At 35.3% G+C, this 24192-nt stretch overlaps 1 protein-coding gene across 3 annotated transcripts in view; it reads right to left on the bottom strand.

Moving 5' to 3' along the window:
* Nucleotides 1-20201: 20201 nt before the first annotated feature.
* TUSC3 (tumor suppressor candidate 3) overlaps nt 20202-24192 on the bottom strand; it is a 250356-nt gene continuing 246365 nt past the window's right edge. For all 3 annotated transcript variants that reach the window (XM_008063270.2, XM_008063268.2, XM_008063269.2), the window contains one exon: nt 20202-20662. Coding sequence is in view for 1 of the 3 variants with exons in the window: in XM_008063269.2 (XP_008061460.1) it covers nt 20647-20662 (16 nt within the window). In the remaining 2 variants the exon portion in view is untranslated. The remainder of the gene's footprint in view (nt 20663-24192) is intronic.

The raw sequence follows: 24192 nt of genomic DNA on the forward strand, positions 1-24192 counted from the left end.
TATGTATATATTCTTCTACTTGATGGTGTCCCATAAGTTCCTTAAGCTAGCTTTAATCTTTTTCATTTTTTCTTTTTATTCCTCAGATTGGATGATTTCCAGTAGCCTAACTTTGAGTTTACTAATTCTTCTTGTGTTAAATCTAGTCTAACCTGCTGTTATACTTCTCCATTTAATTTGTCAGTTCAGTTATAGTGTTCTTCAGCTCTATGGTTTATTTGATTCTTTTTAAATATTCTGTATCTCTTTCTTGAAATTCTCAGTTTGTTCTTGTTTTCCTCCTGACCTCAGGGAGCATCTTTATGACCATTATTTGAATCCCCTGTTGGCTAAATCATATTATCTCTCTTTCATTAGGGCCAGTTTCTGGGGATTTATCTTGTTCTTTTACTAGAAACATATTTCCCTGTTTCATCACTTTCCTTGACTTTCTGTGTTTTCTACATATTAGATAAGACAACTGTCTCTCCAGTCTTGTCAGAGTAAACTTGTGTACAAGAAATGTTTCATTAATCCATCTAGTTAAACATTTTAAGGCATCTCCCAAATCTCTGTTCAAACTGCTGTCTCTGTTTTAATTGGCTTCCATGAAATTAGAATGTGCCATATCCTGTCAGTATTATGAGGTTCGGGTTTTAGATATGTGTTTCACTTCCTTATAGCCTCATGATGAAGCTGAATGCATTTATTTCCCACTGTTTGCACTATGCAAAAAAAAGAAAGGGGATCTGTTGAAAATGCCTGCACTTGGGCTCAGACTACAACTTCTGATCCTGGGGAGATAGCCACTGGAAGTGGGTCATTGTATGTCTACCTCTTTGTTTATTGTGATCTAGGGAAACCCAAGAGTACATAGCCCCATCAACTCCCAGAGCTAAGTTGTTAAGGAGGTAGTGTCTTGGGTGAGAGCTATAGACATTGGGCACTCAGTGAATGGACAAGTTCCTTCTGAAAATAATGGGTAGACCTGGATTTACCACTGGGGCAACCTTGGAGAGAAACTTCAGGAAGTGCCAAGCTCCTGCTCAGGCTGGTGTAAGGCTATTGTTTGTTCCCTTAACTCCCCGATGCAGGTTAGTTTGAAGCCAGACTGGCAAGTAGCCACAGGAAGAGCATGCTCCCTTCTTGTGAGAAACAGGTAGTTTTGCTTTTTAGATTCTTCTCTGTACTGTTCCCAGGGATGTACCTCTTGGAAGTGCTTGCACACCAATTTAGAACCACCTTCTTAGTTTGTTACTTACAGAGATATATGTCCAGCTCTCCCTGTTCCCAGAATTATGAGGTTTAGAACACAGTCAGTTCCCAAGTAGGAGCTGTAAAAAAGTGTTCAATACATGTACAAATATCTTTGAGGAGGAATCGGTAGACCTTAAGTTATTGCTGACATGAGCCAGGGGAGGAGGCTCAGGCTATTGGAGGTTTGCTGTTAGTTGGCTTCATTGACCCTCTGATGCAGGCTAGCTAGAAGTTCAACTGTCAGCAGCAGTTTGCAGAGTATGCTGGCAAGTCCATTCCAAGGAAACACTGGAACCTTTGAGTTTTATTTCCTTGTCTGCCCTGATCCTGGAGTTTGAAGCCCCTGGAGGTGCCTGTGTGCCCATACAAAACTGGCACTTTTTTCTGTGGCCTAGACTCACATGTGCCTAGTACTCTTTCTTCCCAAAGTTGGAGAATTAAGAGCCAAAATATGGGGAAACTTAGAGCTGGGAAACTACGTATATGGTCTAAACTGTCTTCTCCTCAGTTAAGAGCTGGGTGTTTGGGATTCCTTTCCTACTATACGCCTGGGGTGGGGTCTATGGCCAAGTTGTGCCTCAGCTTTTCCTACTCGTTTGACTTGGATATTTTCTCTCTTCCCAGTGTATAGAAGTCTCTCAACTTGTTTCTGATTATTCTCTGAAAGAGAACTAACCCATGAACAAATGTTTATTGGATGCATCTGTGGGTGGAGGAAGAATCAGAAGCCTACTATTCCCCCACATCACTGACATCACCCCATTATGCTTTTTCTACATCATAAAATGTTGCTAATTTCATGTGATGTAGGAAAATAAAGGAAACAATTCAAGTAATGTACAGACTTAAAAATTTTTATTAAATCCAGATTTAAACTCTAATACTAATGCTCCCTAGATGTTTCATATTCTCTCCTTAGAAGGTAGAAACTATGTTCATTATTCTGTTTAGAATAAAATTAATTAAGATTAGAGTAATAATACATTTTTAGAGTAGTAAATAAATTTTCTTTTTTTTTTTTTTTAGTTGGAGTCTCACTCTGTCACCCAGACTGGAATGCAGTGGCATGCTCCCGGCCACTGCAGCCTCTGGCGATCCTTTCACCCCAGCCTTCCAAGTAGCCAGAACTACAGGCATGCACTACCATGCCTGGCTAGTTTTTTATTTATTGTAGAGATGAGGTCTCGCCAAGTTGCCCTGGTGGATCTCAAACCCATGGGCTCAGGAATCCACTCGCCTCGGCCTCCCAAACTGCTGGGATTACAGGCTGAGCCACCGAGCTCAGCCAGTAAATAAATTTTCTATGAAAAAAAGACACTAAATAAGTTTACTGATAAATGTTCTACTTTCATTTAGCTTGTGGTGCCAGATAATTTTTTTATGGTGGGATAAAAGTAAATTCATTAAAGAGATCATTTTATTTTGCATTTGTATATTTAAAATTTTAACAATTTTATCTGCATTGTCATTTATAGTTTTGGTAACACTAGTAATTTTACCAAACACAATGTCATATTTTTATAATGTTTGCTGCTTTGTTGTTGTATTGTTTTATTCTCAAAATAATATATTTATCTATTCTGTTATTTTAGGTTTCAAATTTATGCTCAATTTTATTCTTCCAGTTTTCCTTATGCATCATTTTTCAATTTATTCAATTGAATTAGTTCATTTATTTTACCTTCTTTAATAGTGAACATATTGAAGGGCATTTTTTTTTGTTTTTTTGTTTTTGAGTTGGAGTCTCACTCTGTTGCCCACTGGAGTGCAGTGGCCGCTCCCGGCCACCGCAGCCTCGACCTGCTGGGCTCCGGTGATCCTTCCGCCTCAGCCTTCCGAGTAGCTGGAACTACAGGCGCGCGCTACCACGCCCGGCTAATTTTTTAAATTTATTTTAGAGTTGAAGTCTCGCTGCCCAAGCGGGTCTCGAACCCGCGGGCTCAGGCAATCCACGGGCTCACAGCCTCCCAACGGCGCGGGATCACAGGCTGAGCCACGGAAGCAGGCTAGGGCATATGTTTTTCACTGAATATAACTTTTTATTCTAGTACTTCCCTATGTGCCACTTCAGACATTTAGATATATTAATCTGTAATTGTAGTTTATCTAACATTTTTTAAAAAAGATATTAAATGGCTTGGGTTGTGAGGATTTGAAAGTATTAATTTCTAAGTTATTTTATGTTCATTTTGCATTAGGGTATTATGGAAGTTTTTTTTCATTCTGACATAGAATATGATATTTTCTGTATTGTGGATAGTTTAAAAGTGGGTATTCTGCATTATAAGAATAATTTTTATTACAGAAATGTAATATGATCATTTTCTGTCTAGTAAGTTGGCAACGGTGTTAAAATCTCACACTAAAATTGTTACTTTTGATATTTTCTTCTTGTATTTCTAATAATTATTTTTAATGTGCCACATAAAATATAATAAAGTATCAGATGTTGCGCTCTTTACTGTGTTACATTTTTGTTGGTAAAATTTTCCTATAACTTTACATTGAGTCCTTTTATTTTGTCCTTTGGGAGCATTTGATTTTGTTTTTTTCAAGCTTTATAGATGTATAATCGATCTATAGTAAACTGTACACACTTAACATACATAATTTGATGTTTTAACATAAATGTGCATATTCATCATCCCCTAGAATTTCCATGTCCCTTGTAAAGCCTACCTCTAGCCTCTCCATTCCTCCTCAGACAACCACTGATCTGCTGTTACTATAGATTACTTTGTATTTTCTAGAATTTTATATAAATGTAATCACATGATAAGTATTTTTTTTGGTATGGTATCTTTCACTCAGCATGATTATATGGGGATTTATGATGTTATACACGGTAATAGTTCATTTCTTTATAATGTGCAGTAACATTTCAATCTATGAATAAGCCATAGTTTGCTGATCTATTCATCTGTTTATGGATATTTGAGTCGTTTCCAGTTTGGGGCTATTTCAAATAAAACTGGTAGTAACATTTGCAAACTAGTGTTTCTATACACATATTTCTTTCTTTCGCTTGGATAAATATCTATGAGCAGAATGGGTAGAGTCTATGGTCGTTTTATGCTAAAATTCTTAAGTAACTGTCAAGCTGTATTCCAAGTTTTTATACCATTTTATATGCCAACAGAGGTGAATGAATGCACCAATTCCTCCATATTCTTACAAACATTTGGTATAGTCAGTCATATTAACTTCAGTCATTTTAATATCTGTGTAGTCCTATCTTACTATGGTTTTAAACTGCATTTCCCTAATGACATTGAGCATCTTTTCATATACATATTTGTTATTTCTATGTCTCCTTTGGTGAAGTATCTGTTCATATCTTTTATATTTTTAATTTGTTTGCTTTTTTTTTTCTTACTGAGTTTTGAGAGTTCTTTATGTATTGTAGATATGGGTCCTTTATCAGATAATGCTTTACAAAGATTTTCTCCCAGTCTATGGTTTGTCTTTTCATTCTCTTAATAGTATCCTTTCAAGAACAATTTTAATAAAGTCTAATTTATCAATTTGTTTTTTAATGGGTAATATCTTTAGTGTTACATCTAAGAAATTGTTGACTAACCCAAGATTGTAAATACTTCTGTTTTAAGATTTATATGTTATGTTTCACATTAAGTTTTGTGATCTATTTTGCATTGATTTTCATACATGGTGTGAGGTATGGATCCAAATTAATTTTTGCACATGTGGACACCCCGTTGATCCAGCAACATTTGAGAAACTACCCTTTCTGCACTACATTGCCTTTGCACTTAAAAAAAAATCAGTTGTCCATAAGTGTGGGCCTAATTATGAATTCTTTACTGTTTTATTGATCTCTATATCCATCCTTATGCAAATATCAGCTTTGATTACTGTAGTTTTGTATTAAGTTGTGAAATAACAATTAAATTGGTAATCCTCTTCTTTCCTTTTTAAAAGTTGTTTTTACTATCTTAGGTCTTTTTCATCCCCATATGCATTTTAGAGTCAACTTGTCAATTTCAAATCCACCCCCTGCTGCACACATAAAGTCTGCTGAAATTTTGTTTGAGTTTGCACTGAATCTACGGATGTATTTGGTGGGATCTGATATTAAGAATAATCTTCTGATCCATGAAGACAGTGTATCTCTCTTTGTATTTAGATTTTCTTTCTTTTCACAATGTTTTATAGTCTGTATACAACTTTTATACATCTTTCATAAGATTTATTCCTAAATATTATGTGTTTGATACTATTGTAAATGGTCATTTTATCACAACTTATGATTTTTTATTGCTAATGCAAAGAAGTACAACTGATTTTTGAATATTGATCTTGTACGCTGCAATGTAGATAAACTCACTTATTCCAATAACTTTTTTTGGGAGATTCTATCAAATTTTCTATATAGACAATTATGTCATCTGTGAATAGAGATAATTTTATTTCTAATTGGGACATCTTTTATTTCTTCCCAACATCACTGTTGAGACCCTTCAGTACATTGTTGAATACAAATGGTCAGAAAGACCATTCTTACCCTGTTTGTGCTCTTAGTAGGAAAGCAACCATTAAGGCTTTCACCTTTAAGTATGACATTGGCTGTAGGATTTCTGTAGTTGCCCTTTGGCAGGTTGAGAAAGTCCCCTTCTGCCTAGTTTGGTGAGATTTATAATCATAGGAGGATGTTGATTTTTTTCCTTCAGCAACATGGAACTTATAGATTATATAAGAAATTTGACTTATGCTTTTCAAAAATAGTTGATTTTTTTAAAAATATAGAATTAAAAAGTAAGATATTAATTTTTGATACCATTTTTATCTAATCCTAGGAATATGACACATTTTAAATCTTCAATCATTACCAATGTAAGCGGTTAAGGACATATGAAGAATGTGATGAATAAAGTTTTAAGGTGCTTATTAAAATCTTAAAATATATTGTTTTAGAATTTTCAAAAATAAATTTACCATAGTCACAACAATGTTTAGACTTCCATATGACAGTGGCATCAATACTCATTGAGGTCTTCTTGTGCCTGTTTTCTGAGTTCTGATATTCAATTAATCACATGGTTAAAAAATATTTTGGAAAAACTTTTTTCCATAAAAAGTGCATAAGTGATACATTTTTGAATGCACAGAGAAATTAAAGCTGCCACATGTGAACTAGATAAAGGATCTCAGGGTTGCAACATTTCCCTTAAAATTCTACAGTGATGCTGATACTGGATGGGAATCGGTGCAAAACTCAGTGGATTCTTTGGCTCATCCCTAAACTAAATTTTAGAGCAGCCAGCAAAGTTTTAAAATAAACTTTATTAGAGAAATAAGAGAGGAAAGAAAGAGTGGCATGCCAGAGCTGGCATTGGCGAGAAAAATCACCCCTTTTGCTTTTCACAATAGGCCTGATACACTTTCACAATGATTGAGAAGCTAAGACATCTCTCCACTTCTGATGAAAGGAGAGGACAGGAAGGGGGGTCTTTTCCTGACCACATTGTCTTTTGCTTGTCAGATGTTGTTTCCAATTCACAAGTTCATGAACTAAAAGGTGGTCTTATTATCATTTATATGGCTTTGGTTAGTTAAGGAGTGGTATTCAGCCTGACAAGGAACCTGATTCTTCCTGATTATTATGCTAACCAATAAATTGAAAGGTGGGGTGTCCTATTCTTATGTCTATCTGATGAGGTTTTCTTTTGATAGGCAATGGGGTGGGGTAGGCTGCCAGGATGGCCTGCAGAAAATGTAATTAAAAAAAAAAAATCTCTGAATGCTTCCTAAAACCTACCTATGGCAAATTTATCTATGTCTAACCTGTACTAGCTATCCTGCCTCAAAACCACTTCAATGTCTTCAGTTACTTAATTTTAGTTGTAGGTACATTTTAAGACACACCTGATTTTATTTTTTTCACTTTTAACTAAATTTTTTTTTTCTTTCCAGGCCACAGGATTTCCTTTTTCCATTTAGTCTTAAAATTTATGATTTCTTGAGGATATATCTTGAGATTGGTTTCTTATATTAGTTTAATCTGTAACATGCTCAGTGGCTCAGCCTGTAATCCCAGCACTTTGGGAGGCCAAGGTGAGTGGATTGCCTGAGCCCGCGGGTTCGAGACCAGCCTGGGCAACTTGGTGAGACCTCGTCTCTACAATAAAATTAAAAAATTAGCCGGGTGTTGTAGCACGTGCCTGTAGTTCCAGCTACTTGAAAGACCAAGGCAGAAGGCTCGCTGGAGCCCAGCAGGTTGACGTTGGGATGGCCGTGAGCATGCCACTGCACTTCAGCCTGAGCAAGGGAGTGAGACTCCAACTCAAAAAAAAAACCCCAAAAAAGCTGAGTTTACATTTATCCTACATACTCAGATTGTTTAGTACAGGAAAGCTTTATTTTATGGTATAGTTGAGTACTGCTTTAGTTTCATTTTTGACAGTCTTCCTTTGTATGTCAATTTTTTACTGAATACTTGTTCCTTTGCATTGTCTTTGCTGTTTTATGTCTTTGTTTTCCCCACGAGTTAGTTCTTAGACAGTCTGACGTTTTACTCTACTATAGTAAGTTAGATTTACTATAGTAAGTTAAGTAGATTAAATTTTCTGCAGATCTGCTTTTATTCATTAATCCTTTTAATTCAGTTTATAATCTACCTATTTTGTTCTGATTATCTTTCTGCATTGATTTACCACTGCCATTTCCCTTTAATATAATCATCTCCTATCTTTTTTTTTTTTTTTTTTTTTTGAGTCAGAGTCTCACCTATCACCCAAACTGAAGGGCAGTGGCACGCTCCCGGCCACTGCAGCCTCGACCTTCTGGGCTCCGCCGATCCTTCTGCCTCAGCCTTCCGAGTAGCCGGAATTACAGGCATGTGCTACCACGCCCGACTGATTTTTTGATTTATTGTAGAGATGAGGTCTCGCTGCCCAGGCGGGTCTCGAACCCGTGGGCTCAGGCAACCCACTCACCTCAGCCTCCCAAAACAGAGGATTCCAGGTTGAGCCACCAAGCCCGGCTATCATCTCCTATCTTAATCATGTCTCTCCTTTCACCTTATTTTAACCACTTGCTGCATCATCATTATTATTGTCTACGTCTTACTGAAGGTACAGAGCAGATTAAATTTCCAATTCTTCTTCACTTAGCTAGTGAGTCTATTGAACAGTATAGTTTGGGGAATTTGTGCAGATCTCTAGACAAATCCTGAGTATGTCAAGGCTCCTGATAGTGGCACAGAATAATCTCCAACAACATCATGGACTTTTATTAACAGTTTCTAATTCCAGAAGACCCACTTATCTGTCACAGAAGTAATGGAGTCCCTACTTAATAAAACTGCATCACTGTTTCCATTCTTTGTATCCCTGATCTCTCTGTTCCACAGTCTTTCTTCTAGGGGATGCTGGGATTCCAGGTTCTGAGTAGCTTACACCTATTGGTATAGGAAGAAGAGTGGAAAAAGTTCAAGACTGGTGGAAATATGTGTAAGCTAAAGAAAGTACTGCTTCAATATCTTGAAACTTTTTTAGATAGATCCCCACTCAATACATGAGATAAACTCTTGGATATGCAGATATTATGAATTCCAAAGCACGGTAGTTATTACTTAGACATTGGGTTCCAGTCAGGTATAATTAGGGCTAAGAGGCAAAAGTAGTCAGAGCATTCTAACAAATTATTTTAAAAAGCTGGAATGCAAACTTTTAGAGGGAAATCTGAGATAATTTCACCTAAATAAGAAAAGGCTAGAAGGAAATTTAATAACCAGAAAGAAACACAAGGGTAGAAGAAATTGGCTTCGAGAATGAGACTCAGTGTTTACACATCACAGCATATTTTCTGATGTTGTGGTTTTGTTAGGAATATCTCCCATGAATGTCTTTAAAGATAGATAATGATAGCTGCAAGTATTTGACATTACCTGTCGGAAGGTTAATAATAACATTATAGGTAAATGACTATTCCCAACATTCCAATGCTTTTCACTTTTGGTAATTTATGCACTATTTAGTGCCTGTTTTTTTTTTCCCCTTTCTTTGTACATTTGGTATAATATTTCTTTCCTTTTAACAGAAGCTATTCATATGTTCCATCAATTTTTCTTTATTATTAAATTTAGTATAATAGATATTAGAGTTATTTACTGACAGAATGCATTTTCTAATTCAGGGTTTCTCTAGGATTGTCACCCAATTCTTCCTCATTCTCTTCACACCCCAATTGTATATCTTTTATCAAAGATCCTGGATTCCCTTTTTGGAGATGCATGGGATTTCCCATTGATACTGCTGATCACGGTATTTCTGTCTGAATAATCTAAAGTGGTATACAGTTACTTTTTCACTAGAAGTATTGTGAAAAAAGGGAGTGTTACAGAGTGAACTGCTTCTAGCACCTTCTCAGGATGTATGTGAACATATATGAAATAGAATATTCCAACTTCAGTCCTAGTGCTCAGCTAGTATTAAAGTAAAGCTTATGTAAAGGTGATATTATAGTGAAAAAAGCCTTTTAGGTTTAATATTCAAAGAGAATTAATGTAAACTCAGAAGGACAAAAAACATTTTTTGTTTTTTGTTTTATCTTTCTTGAGTCAGAATCTTACTCTGTTGCCCAGGCTGGAGTGCAGTGGCACAATCATGGCTCATCACAGCCTCGACCTCTAGAGCTCAGGTGATCCTTCTGCCTCAGCCTCCCGAGTAGCTGGGCCCATAGGCGTGCGCCATCTCACCTGAATTATTTTTAAATTTTTTTAGAGACGAAGTCTCACTATGTTATCCAGGCTAGTCTTGAACTCCTGGGCTCAAGTGATTCTCTTACCTTGGCCTCTAAAGGTGCTGGGATTATAGGCGTGAGCCACGATGCCTGACCCAAAAAACTTTTAAATGCCTCATCTGTATTCATTGTTCTATATCTAACAACTCAAGTCAGAATGATTTGCATAAATCATTTTTTGCTGAAACTCTCTTCCCAGAAAGTGACATTTGTCTAACAGTGTCAATTTTTGAGGCAACTCCTTTTATGGCCAGTTACAGAGCTCTTTGTTTAATGAAAAGGTACATTTTGGGAAAAGCACATTTGGAAATATACATTTCCCCTACTTGGTATAAAGTGTAGGTAAACAAGGATTCTAAATGATGGCATAAGGTATTGGGAATTATGGTCATGTCTATTTGGAACAGAAGGGGATGAAGCAATCTATTGTATTACATAACATTGCCTCTGGTCCCTTTTATAGTGTGCTTAGCCTGGTGGTGATAAATGTTGAAAGGAGAAAAGGAAAGACGCTTGTATTCATAAAATCATTACTGGTTTTTTTCTTTGAATCAGGTTTGGCTCTAGTCTCCTTGCATAGCAGATGCTAATTAATCAATAACATCTAATATTAGAGCCCAGTAATTTCTGCCTCATTTCCTTGTCTGGTTTCCCATAACTCTAAAAGTAGCTATAACTGGGAAAACAGTTTCCAGTATCATTCACATTCTCACCTTATCAAGTCAGGTTACCTTAGCATGAATTATAGATTTTAGAATGAATATAGTGAAACCAGGTGGAAGAGACAGTTTTGGTACCTGAGAAGCAGTTCCTAACTAGGTGGGAGTACGGGTGGTAGCAGCCAGTTTTTCTGCCTGGCAGTGTGAACTCTAAGTCTCTGATATGAGGGTAAACTGGAATTGGTGTGGATCGAGAAGAGGGAAATAAAGATGATCTCCAAGCTCTTTTTGTTTCAAGAATCTAGGCATCGATATTTGCTGAATGTTTCTAATCTTCTCTATCTACAATGAAGTCATGCTAATTCTTCCAAGAGACTGACAAACTTTACACTAATAGCCTTAATTTCTACTTTTTGTATGTGTTTGTGTATCTATGTATACACTGTTTTAAAGGGGACTTCATAAAAAAGGAGAGGATGATTCAGGAAGTTAGCCAATTACAGTCCATCAACTTTTGCGCATGCTTCTCTTTACCTTTCTGTGCCTTAGACATCTATAAAGATACCCTTGTCTTATCAACTGTATGAAGCTGTAAGGATCAAATAAAATGATTTATGTGCAAACATTTCAAAAAGTAGAGGTGCCTTACAAAAAAGGAAGTCCTATTATTTATATATTTCATATCTGCTGCAGTTCAGGGATTCTGTCTTTCCTCTTTTGTCCACTAACATCTAGCATAGAGCAAACTTGACCTATATTTTCAGGTTTACATTTGGGCAGTATACATAGATACGTATATTTTTTCCCCAATAGTTTTTTTAGCTGTGGCACCATTATATGTAAAATGACATCTCTTTTATGGGTAATAAGTACCGTAAGTTAAGGAAATGCAGAGTTCAGTGTCGTCATTGTGGCAAATTGTGCCAGTTTTTCTTTATCTTTGGAAACAGCTTGGTGACACTTCCCACTCTCTCCAAAAACAAACAAACAAACATGGTGAAAGTAATCATGATACCTTGAATTTTCTGGGGTGTTTGGTGTTGGTACAATTTTTTTGAAATGTTATTCTTGATATGACTGGGAGTTGGAGATTTTAAGCAGCAGTTGGTTTATCCTTTAGTAATCCTAATCCAGATTTTCTCTTTGTGTCTCCAGGAAAAAGTCTTCTGTTTTTGTGTCTCCTATTTTTTCAACGAAAGACTCTAGCTGGAAAAGAACTTGTAAGACTTAAAAAATAAAGAAACCAAAATTTCCAATTCTGGACTATAGGGATGAGGCAAAAATCTTACTATAAATCCCAAAAGGGTGTAAAAATTGATTTGAATATCTAGCACAGTAATGTTAGACTTCAGTATATCTTAAAAACTAAATAATAGTAATATAATGAAGTCTTAAAAAGCTAGCCGCTTGGGCAACTTGGTGAGACCTCATCTCTACAATAAATCAAAAAATTAGCCGGGCGTGGTAGCGTGCGCCTATAGTTCCAGCTACTTGGAAGGCTGAGGCGGAAGTATCGCTGGAGCCCAGCAGGTCACTCCAGTTTGGGTGACAGAGTAAGACTCCAACTCAAAAAAAAAAAAAAAAAAAAGTTAGCTGTGTTAACACTTACAAATATAAATAATACATGGGCAAATGAGAAGTTTAAATCAAGCACTTTGCAACTGGGTTGAACTTGGAAAATATACTGGCAGATCAAGTACTGCAAAGATGCTTTGAAAATAGTATTCCCCAGGTATCAAGCAACAGTCTTCTCTCCAGAGGAATGTTAAGCTATGTGCCACTTTTTAAGGATATTTACCCCTTCATAAAGGAAACTAAAAATGTATGTTAAAGATAGAAATGCTTTCTTTGCTGAGGAGTCACAGAAAAAAAAAAAAAGTATAATTCCATGATCATAGGTCACATTGAAGCACCAAGAATTTTAAAATAAATTTTTAAAATTAGGTGGAATCTTGTTCATAATCAGCTGAAAAGCAGCTGATATAAAAGTAATAAACAGTTAAGACGCTCTTCAAGGCTACTACTTTTCCATAGTGTCAGGGTGTAAATAATTTAACATATAATAACTATTCTGCACTTGAAGAGCGTGAGTTAAACATATCGTTTCTATACTCAAAAACTATACAGAACTGAAAAACCATTAATTAACCTCATTCCCATCATTTAAGTAATTTTTTTTCATTGGTTTGATGATCTTTTTTCTACTCATTTTCTCTTGCTTCTCACACTAATAGACCTCTTCACTCCTACACAAAGCCACAAAAAAGTTAATCCAGAAGTAAGGCTTCCTTCTCTTTAAATAATTAAATGTTACTTGTTCCACATTATGAACATATATATCTGTAAGTCTGTATTTTCAGTAATTATGAACCTAATTTGTACCCTAAAATACACATAAGAGGGCCATGTCTTCTTGAATGACCCTGATTAGGTTTTCAAAACACTTTCATATAGCTTTATGATAAATTTTGTTGTGGTAGTAAAATACACATACATAAAATTAGCCATTTGAAATATTTTAATATGTATAATTCAGTGGCATTAAATATAATCACAATATTGTGCAACAATCACCATGTATAGTTCCAGAATATTTTCACCATCCCAAAAGAAAACCTTCAAACCACTAAGTAGTCCTCATTCTCCCCTTTGGCCAATCCCCTTGGCAACTGCTAATCTGCTTTTAGTCTTTGAATTTTGTTACTCTCTGCATTTCATATTAAAAAAAAAAATACACTATGGGGCTTTTTGTGTCTGCTTCTTTTACTTAGCATGGTGTTACCAAGGTTTACTTATGCCATTTTATCAGTACTTCAATCCATTATTATAGTTGGATAATAATATACTGCATAGATATACCCATTTTATTTACTCATTATAGGCTTGAATCACTGCGCCCAGCCTGTAGTAACTTTTGAAATTGGAAGTGTGAGTCTTCTCTTCCAACTTCATTCTTTTTCAGTACTGCTTTGGCTATTCAGGGTCCCAGGCATTTCCATATGAATTGCAGAATCAACTTTCCCATGTTTGCAGGCTATTGGATTTTAATAGGCAACTGAATTTGCACAGCACTTTGGGGAGTATTTTCATCTTAACAATATTCAATTTATGAACTTGAGGATATCTTTCCATTTGTTTAGGTTGTCTTTAATTTCTTTCAGCAATGATTTGTATTTTTAGTTCCTTGGCTAAATTCATCCCAAAGTATTTTATTTTTTGATTCTCTGGACTGATTGCTAGTATGTTGTTGAAGATTTTTACATGTATTGTCATAAGAGATATTGGTCTGTAATTTGTTAATAGTGTCTGTATCTAGCTTTGCATCAGAGTAATACTTGGGCTCATAAGTGTTTCTTTCTTTTTTTTGGAGGGGGGAATAATTTGAGAATGATTGTGTCCATTCTTTTAATATATGATATAATTCACCAATGAAGTCATCTGGTCTTGGGTATTTTTTTACTGGGAATTTTTGATAACGAACTCAATGTATTTACTTGTTTCAGGTCTGTTCAGTCTTCTTGAGTCAGTTTTCGTAGTTTGGGTGTTTGTAGGAATATATCCATACCATCTAGGTTACTTTTGGTAAAATGTTCATAGTGTTCTCTTATCCTTTTTATTTCTTTAAGGTAGTTATTGGTGTTTCCACTTTCATTTCTGATTTTAGTAATTTGTCTTTTTTTCTTAGTTAGTCTAGCAAAGGCTGGCCAGTTTTGTTTTGTTGACCTTTAAATATAAAAGACCCAATGGCCTTTTATATTTAGTCTATGCAGTAGACTATGTACTAATGTTCTTCATTTCCTCATATGGCTATTACTGTCTAGTATCCTTTTATTTCAGGCTAATTTTCTTTAGCATGTTTTATAGGGTAGGCCTATGAACAATGAATTCCTCTAAGTCTAATCTGGGAAGGTATTACTTTAGGATAACTATGATATAGGTTTCAGATTCTTGGCTTTTTTTACCCCCAGCACTCTAAAATGCCTTCCTGCCTCAAAGGTCTTTAATGAGCAACTGGTTATTCGTCTGAGGATTCCTAGTACATGTTGAGTCACTCTTGCTGTTTTCAAGATTTCCTCTTGATTTTTTGACAGCTTAACTAGAATGTATCTTGGATGTCTTTGAGTCTGCTATAATGTAGCCTGGAGTTTATTGAGCTTCTTGGGTATTGGATTCACATTTTTCTTTAAATTTCGGAAGTTTTTGGACATTATTTCTTCAAATAGTCCTTTTGTTCTTCTTCTGGAACTTTCATTCATATTTGGTATGCTTGATGGTATCTATTGGGTTTTAGTCTCTGTTTGTTCTTTCTTTCTGCTCCTCAGACCGGATCATTTCAATTGGCCTAACTTCAAGCTCACTGATTCATTCCTCTGCCTGTTCTGCAGTCAAACTTCTCTACTGACCTTTCCTGTTGAGTATTGCATTCTTAATTATTGATTCATTTTAATATAAGATTTTATTGATCATTACATTTTCAATATCAGAATTTCTATTTGACTCCTTTTAATAATTTTATCACTTTTTTGATATTCTTTATGTGGTGAGACATCATTCTTAGTCCTTTGCCTATGGTTTCCTTTAGGTCTGTGTATATTAGTATTAATTTAAAGTCCCTGTCTAGTAAACCCAGTATCTGTGCTTTGTGAGAAGTTTCTACTAATTTCTTTCTTGTGAACAAGCTATCCTTTCTTGTCTCATTGTCTTACTTTTTTATTAACTGACTATTCTAAATATTATAATGTGGCAACTCTAAAAATAAGATTTTGCTCTCTCCTCAAGTTTTGTTGTGGCTGCTTGTTATGGATTATAGTTGTTTATAGTTTGTTTAGTGACTTTTCTAAATTATTTTAGTAAAAAAACAATATTCTTTGTCATGTGTAGTCTGTTTCAATTCCATTAGCTTAACGGTTGGTTAGTCATTTGACAGAAGTTTCCTTAAACGTCCTGAGACAAAAAAGAAAAAAAAACAACTTTCCCCACCCTGTAGGCAGGCTTTGTACTGGGGCACTCCTTCAAAAATTCAGCAGGGGCTGAAAGCTTAGAATCTTCTCAAGACTCTCCTGAGCATAAATCCTGTCGTGTGTGTGTGTGTGTGTGTGTGTGTGTGTGTGTGTGTGTGTGTGTGTGTGTGTGTGTGTGTGTGTGTGTAAGCTTTCAAAGCCCTTATTCTCTAAAGTATTTTACTCTTCACTCTTCAGATTTTCTTTCCAGGCTTTCATCTGTATGCCTATTGTTTGTCCCAATTGCAATCTCTGTCACTGGCGGCAGTGGCTTGTTCATTTACTTTTCAAAGCTTGCAAGAAATCATTTTCTACGTATCTACTTTCTCACTCTGAGAGACTTTTGAGTTACTAAAAACAAAAGCAAGCCTCTAGATAGGTCAAAGCAAACATCATTTCTCAAGAACAAGGTCTATTCTGCTCTCTCTGAAACTAGGAACCCACACAAGAAATGCATGCTGCCATCCTCAAGATCATTTCTGACTGGGGAGGTAAAGAGGGGAAGGTTAAGATAAAATGCCATTAGGCTACCAGCTGAGTTTCAGTCCCTTTTTGATTCAAGCATTTTCCTTGTTGTAAACCTCTATTTTCCAGACTTCCAATAAAATTGATTCTGACAGTTTTGGCCTGTTTTTCTGGTGTATCTAAGGAGGTGCATGTCCCTGGAATTCCTCACTCTGTCATTTTTGCTGATATATATGAGGGGGGACCAAAAACTCAAAATTTATTTACAAAAATTGTGTATTTATTCTTATATGATTATACTTAGTCATCTTCAATGTACTCTCTGTTGCAATACAACTATTAAGATGCTTCTTCCTCTGCTCAAAACAGTTTTTGAACTCGTCAATTTTGATGCCTTTTAGTGCTTCTGCTTTTTTTTTTTGAGTTGGAGTCTCACTCTGTCGCCCAGACTGGAGTGCAGTGACCGCTCCCGGTCACCACAGCCTCAACCTGCTGGGCTCCGGCGATCCTTCCGCCTCAGTCTTCCAATTAACTGGAACTACAGGCGCGCGCTACCATGCCCGGCTAGCTTTTGATTTATTGTAGAGGTGAGGTCTTGCCAAGTTGCCCAGGCGGGTCTCGAACCCGCGGGCTCAGGCAATTCACTCACCTCAGCCTCCCAAAGGCACGGGATAACAGGTTGAGCCACCGAGTCCGGCTTTCTGCTTTTTTGTTTCACTTCTTCCACATCAGCAAAGTGTTTCCCTTTGAGAACTGTTTTCATAAGGGAAAAGAAAAAAATGTTGCTCTGGGCTAGATCAGGTGAATAGAAGAGTGGGACACAGGGGTCATGCCATTTTGGTCAAAATTGCTGAACAGTCAGCAAAGTGTGGGCATGTTCACTTGTAAAACACCCATCATGAAATGGGCAAAATGTGTTGAAATAATCTTAAAAAAAAAAAATTATAAAGCCAAACAGCATCTCGCAACAATGCTAACTGGTACACTGATGCTGATGGGATCCTAGAACACTTACTTAGTGAGGGAAGCCTGTATTATAAGGGTCCCCCCAAAAAAAGATAATTTCATGTTTTTGTTTCCCCCTTGTATGCATAACTTTTAATGAAAATAGACATACAACCTTTGGGTGAGTGTGATATGATTTTCTTATGGTAGTCTGATTGTGAGATGCTTTATGAAAACTTTGTATAAATACTTAGTTTCTTGTTATATAATGTAAATATGTCTATATTTTAAACATCTAAGTAGATAAAAGGGGTATGAAAAATTCATAAGTGACAGATACTGTATTCATAAATTACATAAGGAAATTTTAGGGATTAATAGATACTTGTATCCTTTGAGTATGACTAGCTACAATGCTCAACATTTTTGCACTATTAAAAAAAGACTACTTATTAACTATAGGTCTGACCCAATATTGCTTCTTGCTAGAGTATGAAAAGTATCTTGTTTTCATATTTTAAACTTAATGGACTCTGTAGACTCTGACGAACATTAAGTTTCCAAGAGTCTATTCAAATATTTTTTTCCCTAGATGCTCTAGTTAATGTGTTTGTCCATGTCACCAGTCCTTTTAAAAACACAATGTTTAATGTCATTGATTAAAAAACAGCAGTATGGCATGCCTTATTTAGAATAACCACTCCCTTCACATATCCTTAGGAAGGTCCTCATAATAGCAAGAAAGGGAATACTTGTCAAGCTTTATGGTTACAGCAAGATCTAAGCTCTCTAAATCGTCATGCTTGCTGAAATGTAATTGACAAAGGTATTATTTTATGTGTAGTAGAAAAGTACAGCAAGCACAAAACAGTATTGGGTTTACTGATATGAATATCTAATGCAAGGAACAATATGTTGAACAAAATGCAGCAAGTTATTCATTGGACGTTATTTTAAAATAAAACTCCTTTAGATAGAATTCTATATTAGGATTTTTCTCCCCAACTTACTAAAAGAGTAAATTTTAATATTCTAACTGAAGATTGTTAAACATAATTTTTATGAGCGTTTTCAACACAGTGAATCTGGCTGAAAAGGGACACTGGGGGATATAACATACCAGATACAAATTAGTTATTCAATTCTAATTACTTAGCAAAGGTAAACATAGCATATATTACATATGTGATTCTGCAAATATTCCATTCTGTAAACAAATTTTGTTCAAGCCACTTGGCAGTTTTGCCTATGGCACTTTCCAGTCTATAATGACCTACGCAGGGACGGTTTCTTTCCCTCTGGAGTCAGTTCCCTAATACAACAATTGTCTATAGAGAAGACATAGTTTTTAAACTATGAAATTATGAAAAAAAATCTTTTTTTGTAAAAAAAAAAAAATCATTGGACTTATTCTAAAAGTTCAGAGGAAATTATAAAATATAGGCTAGAAGACGGTTATAAATATGGTATAAAAAAGTACTACTCCTTATCTCATCATGTCTGAGAATGACCAGCTTTTGGTCATGACTAAAAGTTATGGAGCCTTATATAGAAATTAGATGTATTTTGTCAGTATCACTTAATCAACTGCATGTTGACAGAAGATAATTTTGGGGTTTAAAGGGACAAACAAAAGTGATTACAGTGAATAAATGTTTTCTACTTATAAAATTTGGCCACAAACTCTATTTATAGCCTCTGAAATTCTGAATGAATGGTAGGAAATGTAAAAAATATGCAACAGATTAAGAACTGCAAGTCAAGTGCAGTCTAGGGATAGGCACTGAACAAAAGACTATGTTCACCTAATGCTTCTTCATAAATGCCATTCCAATACTAAATCTATTAATCCATGAATGAGAATGAGGAAAATCAATGTTATTATTAATAGATTTGGGAGTCTGTGATAAGGTTAATATAGTTCTAAATTACTATGTAATTTTCACTGATTATTATATTTTGAAAAGATAGCTTTCATCCTTCTAGCGTACATACTGCCCTGGGATATAACTTGATAAACCTGTCCTAGTAGACTTTTATATTTCCCATTCTTCATTGAAATTCATAGGTACAAAATAAGTAAACTCAGTGGATGTACAACACCTGGTTCGTTTGAGGATACATAGCTGGAATTCCCAATTAACAAAATGCTCCAAGTTCTATTATTCAGCTTGTAATGAAAATTAAAGTATAAACCTTAAAGGAAAAAAAAGCAAAAACTCATTGTACTGACTGAAAAACTACTTTTCTAAATTCATCTTTGGGTAGCGCCATAGAATATAAAAATTCAGATTTGAGAGTTGAAAGCCTGGCTATGAGCTCTATTTTGTATTGTTTTTGGCTTTCAGCTTCTATTACTTCTACACACCAGACAAAATTTACATTTCCTGACTAATTTACAAGGTTATTATAAGGAACAAATGCCATAATGTATGCAAAACTGCTTTAAAAACTAAAGCAGGATACAAACATAATAATGGCTACACTCCTGTATTTCTTTTCAAAAAAGCTTCATTGAGTAATTCACTCCTCTTGGGAAAACTAACCTCTCAATTTAGGGAATGAGGATCTGATGGCAAACTGCTTCCATAAAACACAAAAGGAAATTGGCCATAGTGGGTTATGTTCACTCTTAAAAGTCTGAATTCCTGGATAACACTTCTAAGGTTTTTATTTATTTATTTATTTTTTTGAGTCAGAGTCTTGCTCTGTCACGCAGGCTGGATTGTAGTGGTATAATCACAGCTCACCACAGCCTCAGCACCCTGAGTAGCTGGGACAATAAGTGTGTACTGCCACACCCAGCTAATTTTTTTTGTAGAGGTCTTGCTATGTCTCCTAGGCTGGTCTCGAACTCCTGGCCTCGAGTGATCCTGTCTTGGCCTCCCAAAGTGCTGGGATTACAGGCGTGAAGCCTGGTCAAAAGTTGGAGAAATATTCCTAGTTTTGGTGTGTTGCTTCCACTGCATGATACCTTTGAGGCATGTTGGTTTAGTCCATATTTGCTTCAGATTTACATTTCAGAAAGAAACTCTTATTCCTGAAGTAATCATCCAAATTGTAGGTACCATTCATTCAGCTCCCTGTCTTATACACTTTTATCTAGTTATCATTAATAAGAACAAAACACTATTTGTAACAGTGCATGTCCTTTATAACTGGAACGGCAGCAAGTATAATTTTCAGTATTTTCATGCATATGCTTTATCCCTGTACAATACTAAGAATCTTTAACATACATTTCATAGGTTTCCTTTACTAACATTGTGATTTCTTTTACTAATGAGTGAACAATTCTAAAACATGAATTCATTATTACATTTGTCATTTATTTCAAATCTGTGGCATACGCTGAATATAATAGGCTTGAGAAACACTTCCATGTTTCCTTTGTGGATTATTAAATGTTACCATCCATTTCTATAAATTAAATTTACTAGGAAAAACCCACATTTTAAAAAAAGTACAAGAATAAGCTAATTACAATCACAAAGAAATGAACTTAAGAATTCAAAATAACATAATGTCAGGAACAGTTATCTTCATGGTAAACATTCACTTTATGCAAATCCCACTTGGCTTCATTTAATTAAAAAGCTGAAAAAGAAAGAAAATTATTATGTGTTGAACATAAGGAAAATACAATATGCTTTTTATTACATTCTGAATTACTACATGTAAATATAACATAAAAATGTCTTAATTATATTAATTCAACTAATTGTAATTTTTATATCAAGACAATTTTCTGAACTATTTCCTTTAATGGAGTCAGGCCTATGGTGAGAACAGGGCCAGGGGTGAGAGAAGACACTGATAACTTGAATTTGTGGCTGTTTAAATTCACCTCTTTTGTTGTTGGCTAGAGCAATAGTTAAATCAGCATTTAAAATGGTAATGTAAGGGAAAAAAGGGAATAGACTGAAAACAGTATTTGAAGTGAGTCATTTGAAGTCCTAAAAAGGCAGTATTTTGTCCTTATCATTAAATCTATCATTAATTTACTTACATAAAGTAATTGTTTAAGCACAGATGATTATAAAGTAAAGGTGACCATTTTTTAAAACTTCCCTAAGTAAAGCTTTAACTTATAAACAGAAATTAATTTTATAAAATGGTAAGTCAATTTACTAATCTTTTATTAGATATTTGTCCCTTTCTGCTTAATATGTAGCATGTTCTTTTTGAATCTTGACACTACAAGCAACTTTGCAAACAAACTGCTAGATACATATTTAGGCAAAAATAAATGGTTACTATAGTTGAAAAACCATGTAGCTGGAAAACTGTCCAAATCTGTAATATTTGGATGTTTAAGTTATAATATCCTAGGCATGTATTGTCCTGTCTTTCTGAACCTCGGTTTCCTCATCAGGGAAAGAACGTTTGTTTTGGATGATCTCCAGAGTTCTTTCAGGGCTAATACTTTATAACTCTAGTGATACTATGCGCTAAAAGTAAATATATATTTTAAAAAATAACATCTTATTAATAAAACATATAAAATATATTTAACACAATGTATAAAAAATATATAATATACAGTATATATTATATATGTAAATTAAAATATAAAGTTATTATGCAAACAAACAAGGATTATGTATCTGTTTCTGAGTAATTGCTAAAAGATACAAATCACGTGGTGATATCTGGGTGCAATCAAACATTGCTTCTATTTTCAAGACAACAAGTCAAGACTGAAGTACTACCATGGTAACCATCCCCATAAAGAAGAATGTCAGCATAAACCTTATCTAAGCATTAGGCTACCAGTTGCTGTTTAATACACATAGTCCTTAAAAACACTGGTGGTAAACTAGATTGATGCGTGACTTGTAGACGAACTTTGGCATTTTCTGTCCTCCATTATAAGCTTGCCCTGAAGATGAAGCTAACTGAAGGATGAGGTTTAATGAAAAAAGAAACTTTGATCATAAAATAGTTTAAACTGTAATTAGATTTGGAAAAAAAAAAATGAAACTGAAAACTGAGGATTTGTAAATCTTTGTTTTGCTTTTAAAGGACTGATCTGAAAATTTCAAGTTATGGCGCACTAAAGATAACCCCTTATTATTGCTAAAAATATTGCCACTATAAAAGCAAAAATACTCACATGACCCCTTATGGGAATTTCATACTAACTTTTTAGAGGTTCTAGGATATTGAGATGTTGCTGCATTCAGAGTAAAAGGAACTTTGTGAATACTTTCTTCATATGAAAATAGACTAAAAATACTTAACTATTTTGCTACTGTTTGCTCACTTTAGGATTTTTCCAAACTGAAATACTTGGTAATTATTTTTAAAAACTAGTCATAACAATTACTTGTTTATATCTCATCATGAAATGACACTGTATCTTTAATCTTGAATTGATTATATTCTATTAACTGTCCTACAGTAAAAGATAAATCCAATATTTACTATTCTTTTAGATTCAAAATTATCACTGAAATAAAATTATGAAAATTTTTATAACTATTTATTCAAGACATTGGAAAGACACAAAAATATAAACAATGTTTTGTTAGTCACAATGTTAGAAAATCAGGAACTGTTATTCTCTAGCTAATCATTCAGTATTTCATGTTTGACTTTTATTTTCATTATGTAAGTGTTAAGTATCCAAGTTATGTTCCAATATGAATGTTTTACATTGATATTATCACTCAAGGGATTAGTCTTTCATTTCTATTTATCAAGGTCTGACGTGTATTTTTTTCTCTTTTCACATCTGCCTGTCTAATAATTTTGATGTACAACCTGATAGTACAACTAATGGTTCTTATAGATTATGGTTGCAACAGTGGTTGGATATATTCTTTTTTTTCTAATACTCATCACAAAAATGTATACACGCTTTTATACAATACTTTAAAAAACTCTCAGGAATACTAAAAACTGAATATATTCTTATTTGTGCTTTTCAGTGTTGTAGCCTGTCTTCTGAGAGTGAGAAGCTGCCTGGGGTGCCATCATCTACTTCCATCTAGACTCCACCCCATTTCTGGTCACAAATGAATCTCACTGTAGGTAGTTAATAGGCAGCATATGTATCACATTGACTACTGTGACTAGCTTATTCTGAAGTGAATACAACGCATGGTCAACTTTAACTTAGGCTGCAATATAAGATAGAAGCTATGGCAAGAGTAGCAAATTGTAAACAAGGATATTATATAGCAGGCCAGGACCAGAACAAATATTCCCAGAAATTCCTATTTCTCCTAGCCTAAGGGATGCACCTCTCTCTAGTCTGTGAAATTTGACTGTTGCTTAAAGTATATCAAGGATATAGAGAGAAACAATGTATACAACAAAGGAATGAGAAAACGATCTCAAACCATTTCTCTCTTTAAGGCTGGCTCTCTTGTTACTACTCCCTTACACTATTTAACATCCAGGATTTAGATTAAAATGCTGCCCTTGACTTGCTGAGTGATATTCCAAAAGTTCTTTGGTAAGTTATTATTTGATACTTATTTTTTTTTGAGTTGTAGTCTCACACTGGCACCCAGGCTGGAGTGCAGTGGCACGTTCATGGCCACTGCAGCCTCAAGTGCTGGGCTCAGGCGGCCCTTCTGCTTCAGCCTTCCAAGCAGCTGGAGTCACAGGGACAAGCCACCATGCCCTGCTAATGTTTTGATTTATTGTTGAGAAGAAGTTTTGCCATGTTGCCCAGGCTGGTTTCGAACCCTTAGGCTCAGGCAATCCTCTCACCTCTGCCTCCCAAAGTGTTGGGATTACGGGTGTGAGCCACCATACCTGAATATTTGATACATTTTTCTAGAGAAACATGATTAAAAACGTTAGCTGGCTGGGCTCGGTGGCTCAGCCTGTAATCCCAGCGCTTTGAGATGCCGAGGTGAGTGGATTGCCTGAGCCTGCGGGTTTGAGACCCGCCTGGGCAACTTGTCGAGACCGCATCTCTACAATACATCAAAAAGTAGCCAGAGCCAGGCTCGGTGGCTCAGCCTGTAATCCCACGCCTTTGGGAGGCTGAGGTGAGTGGATTGCCTGAACCCGTGGGTTCGAGACCCGCCTGGGCAGCGAGACCTCATCTCTACAATAAATCAAAAATTCAGCCGGGCGTAGTAGCGCATGCCTGTAATTCCGGGTACTGG

The sequence above is a fragment of the Carlito syrichta genome, unplaced genomic scaffold (assembly GCF_000164805.1).
Source record: "Carlito syrichta isolate Samal-C Ts95f unplaced genomic scaffold, Tarsius_syrichta-2.0.1 Scaffold306694, whole genome shotgun sequence".
NCBI classification, from domain to species: Eukaryota; Metazoa; Chordata; class Mammalia; order Primates; family Tarsiidae; genus Carlito; species Carlito syrichta.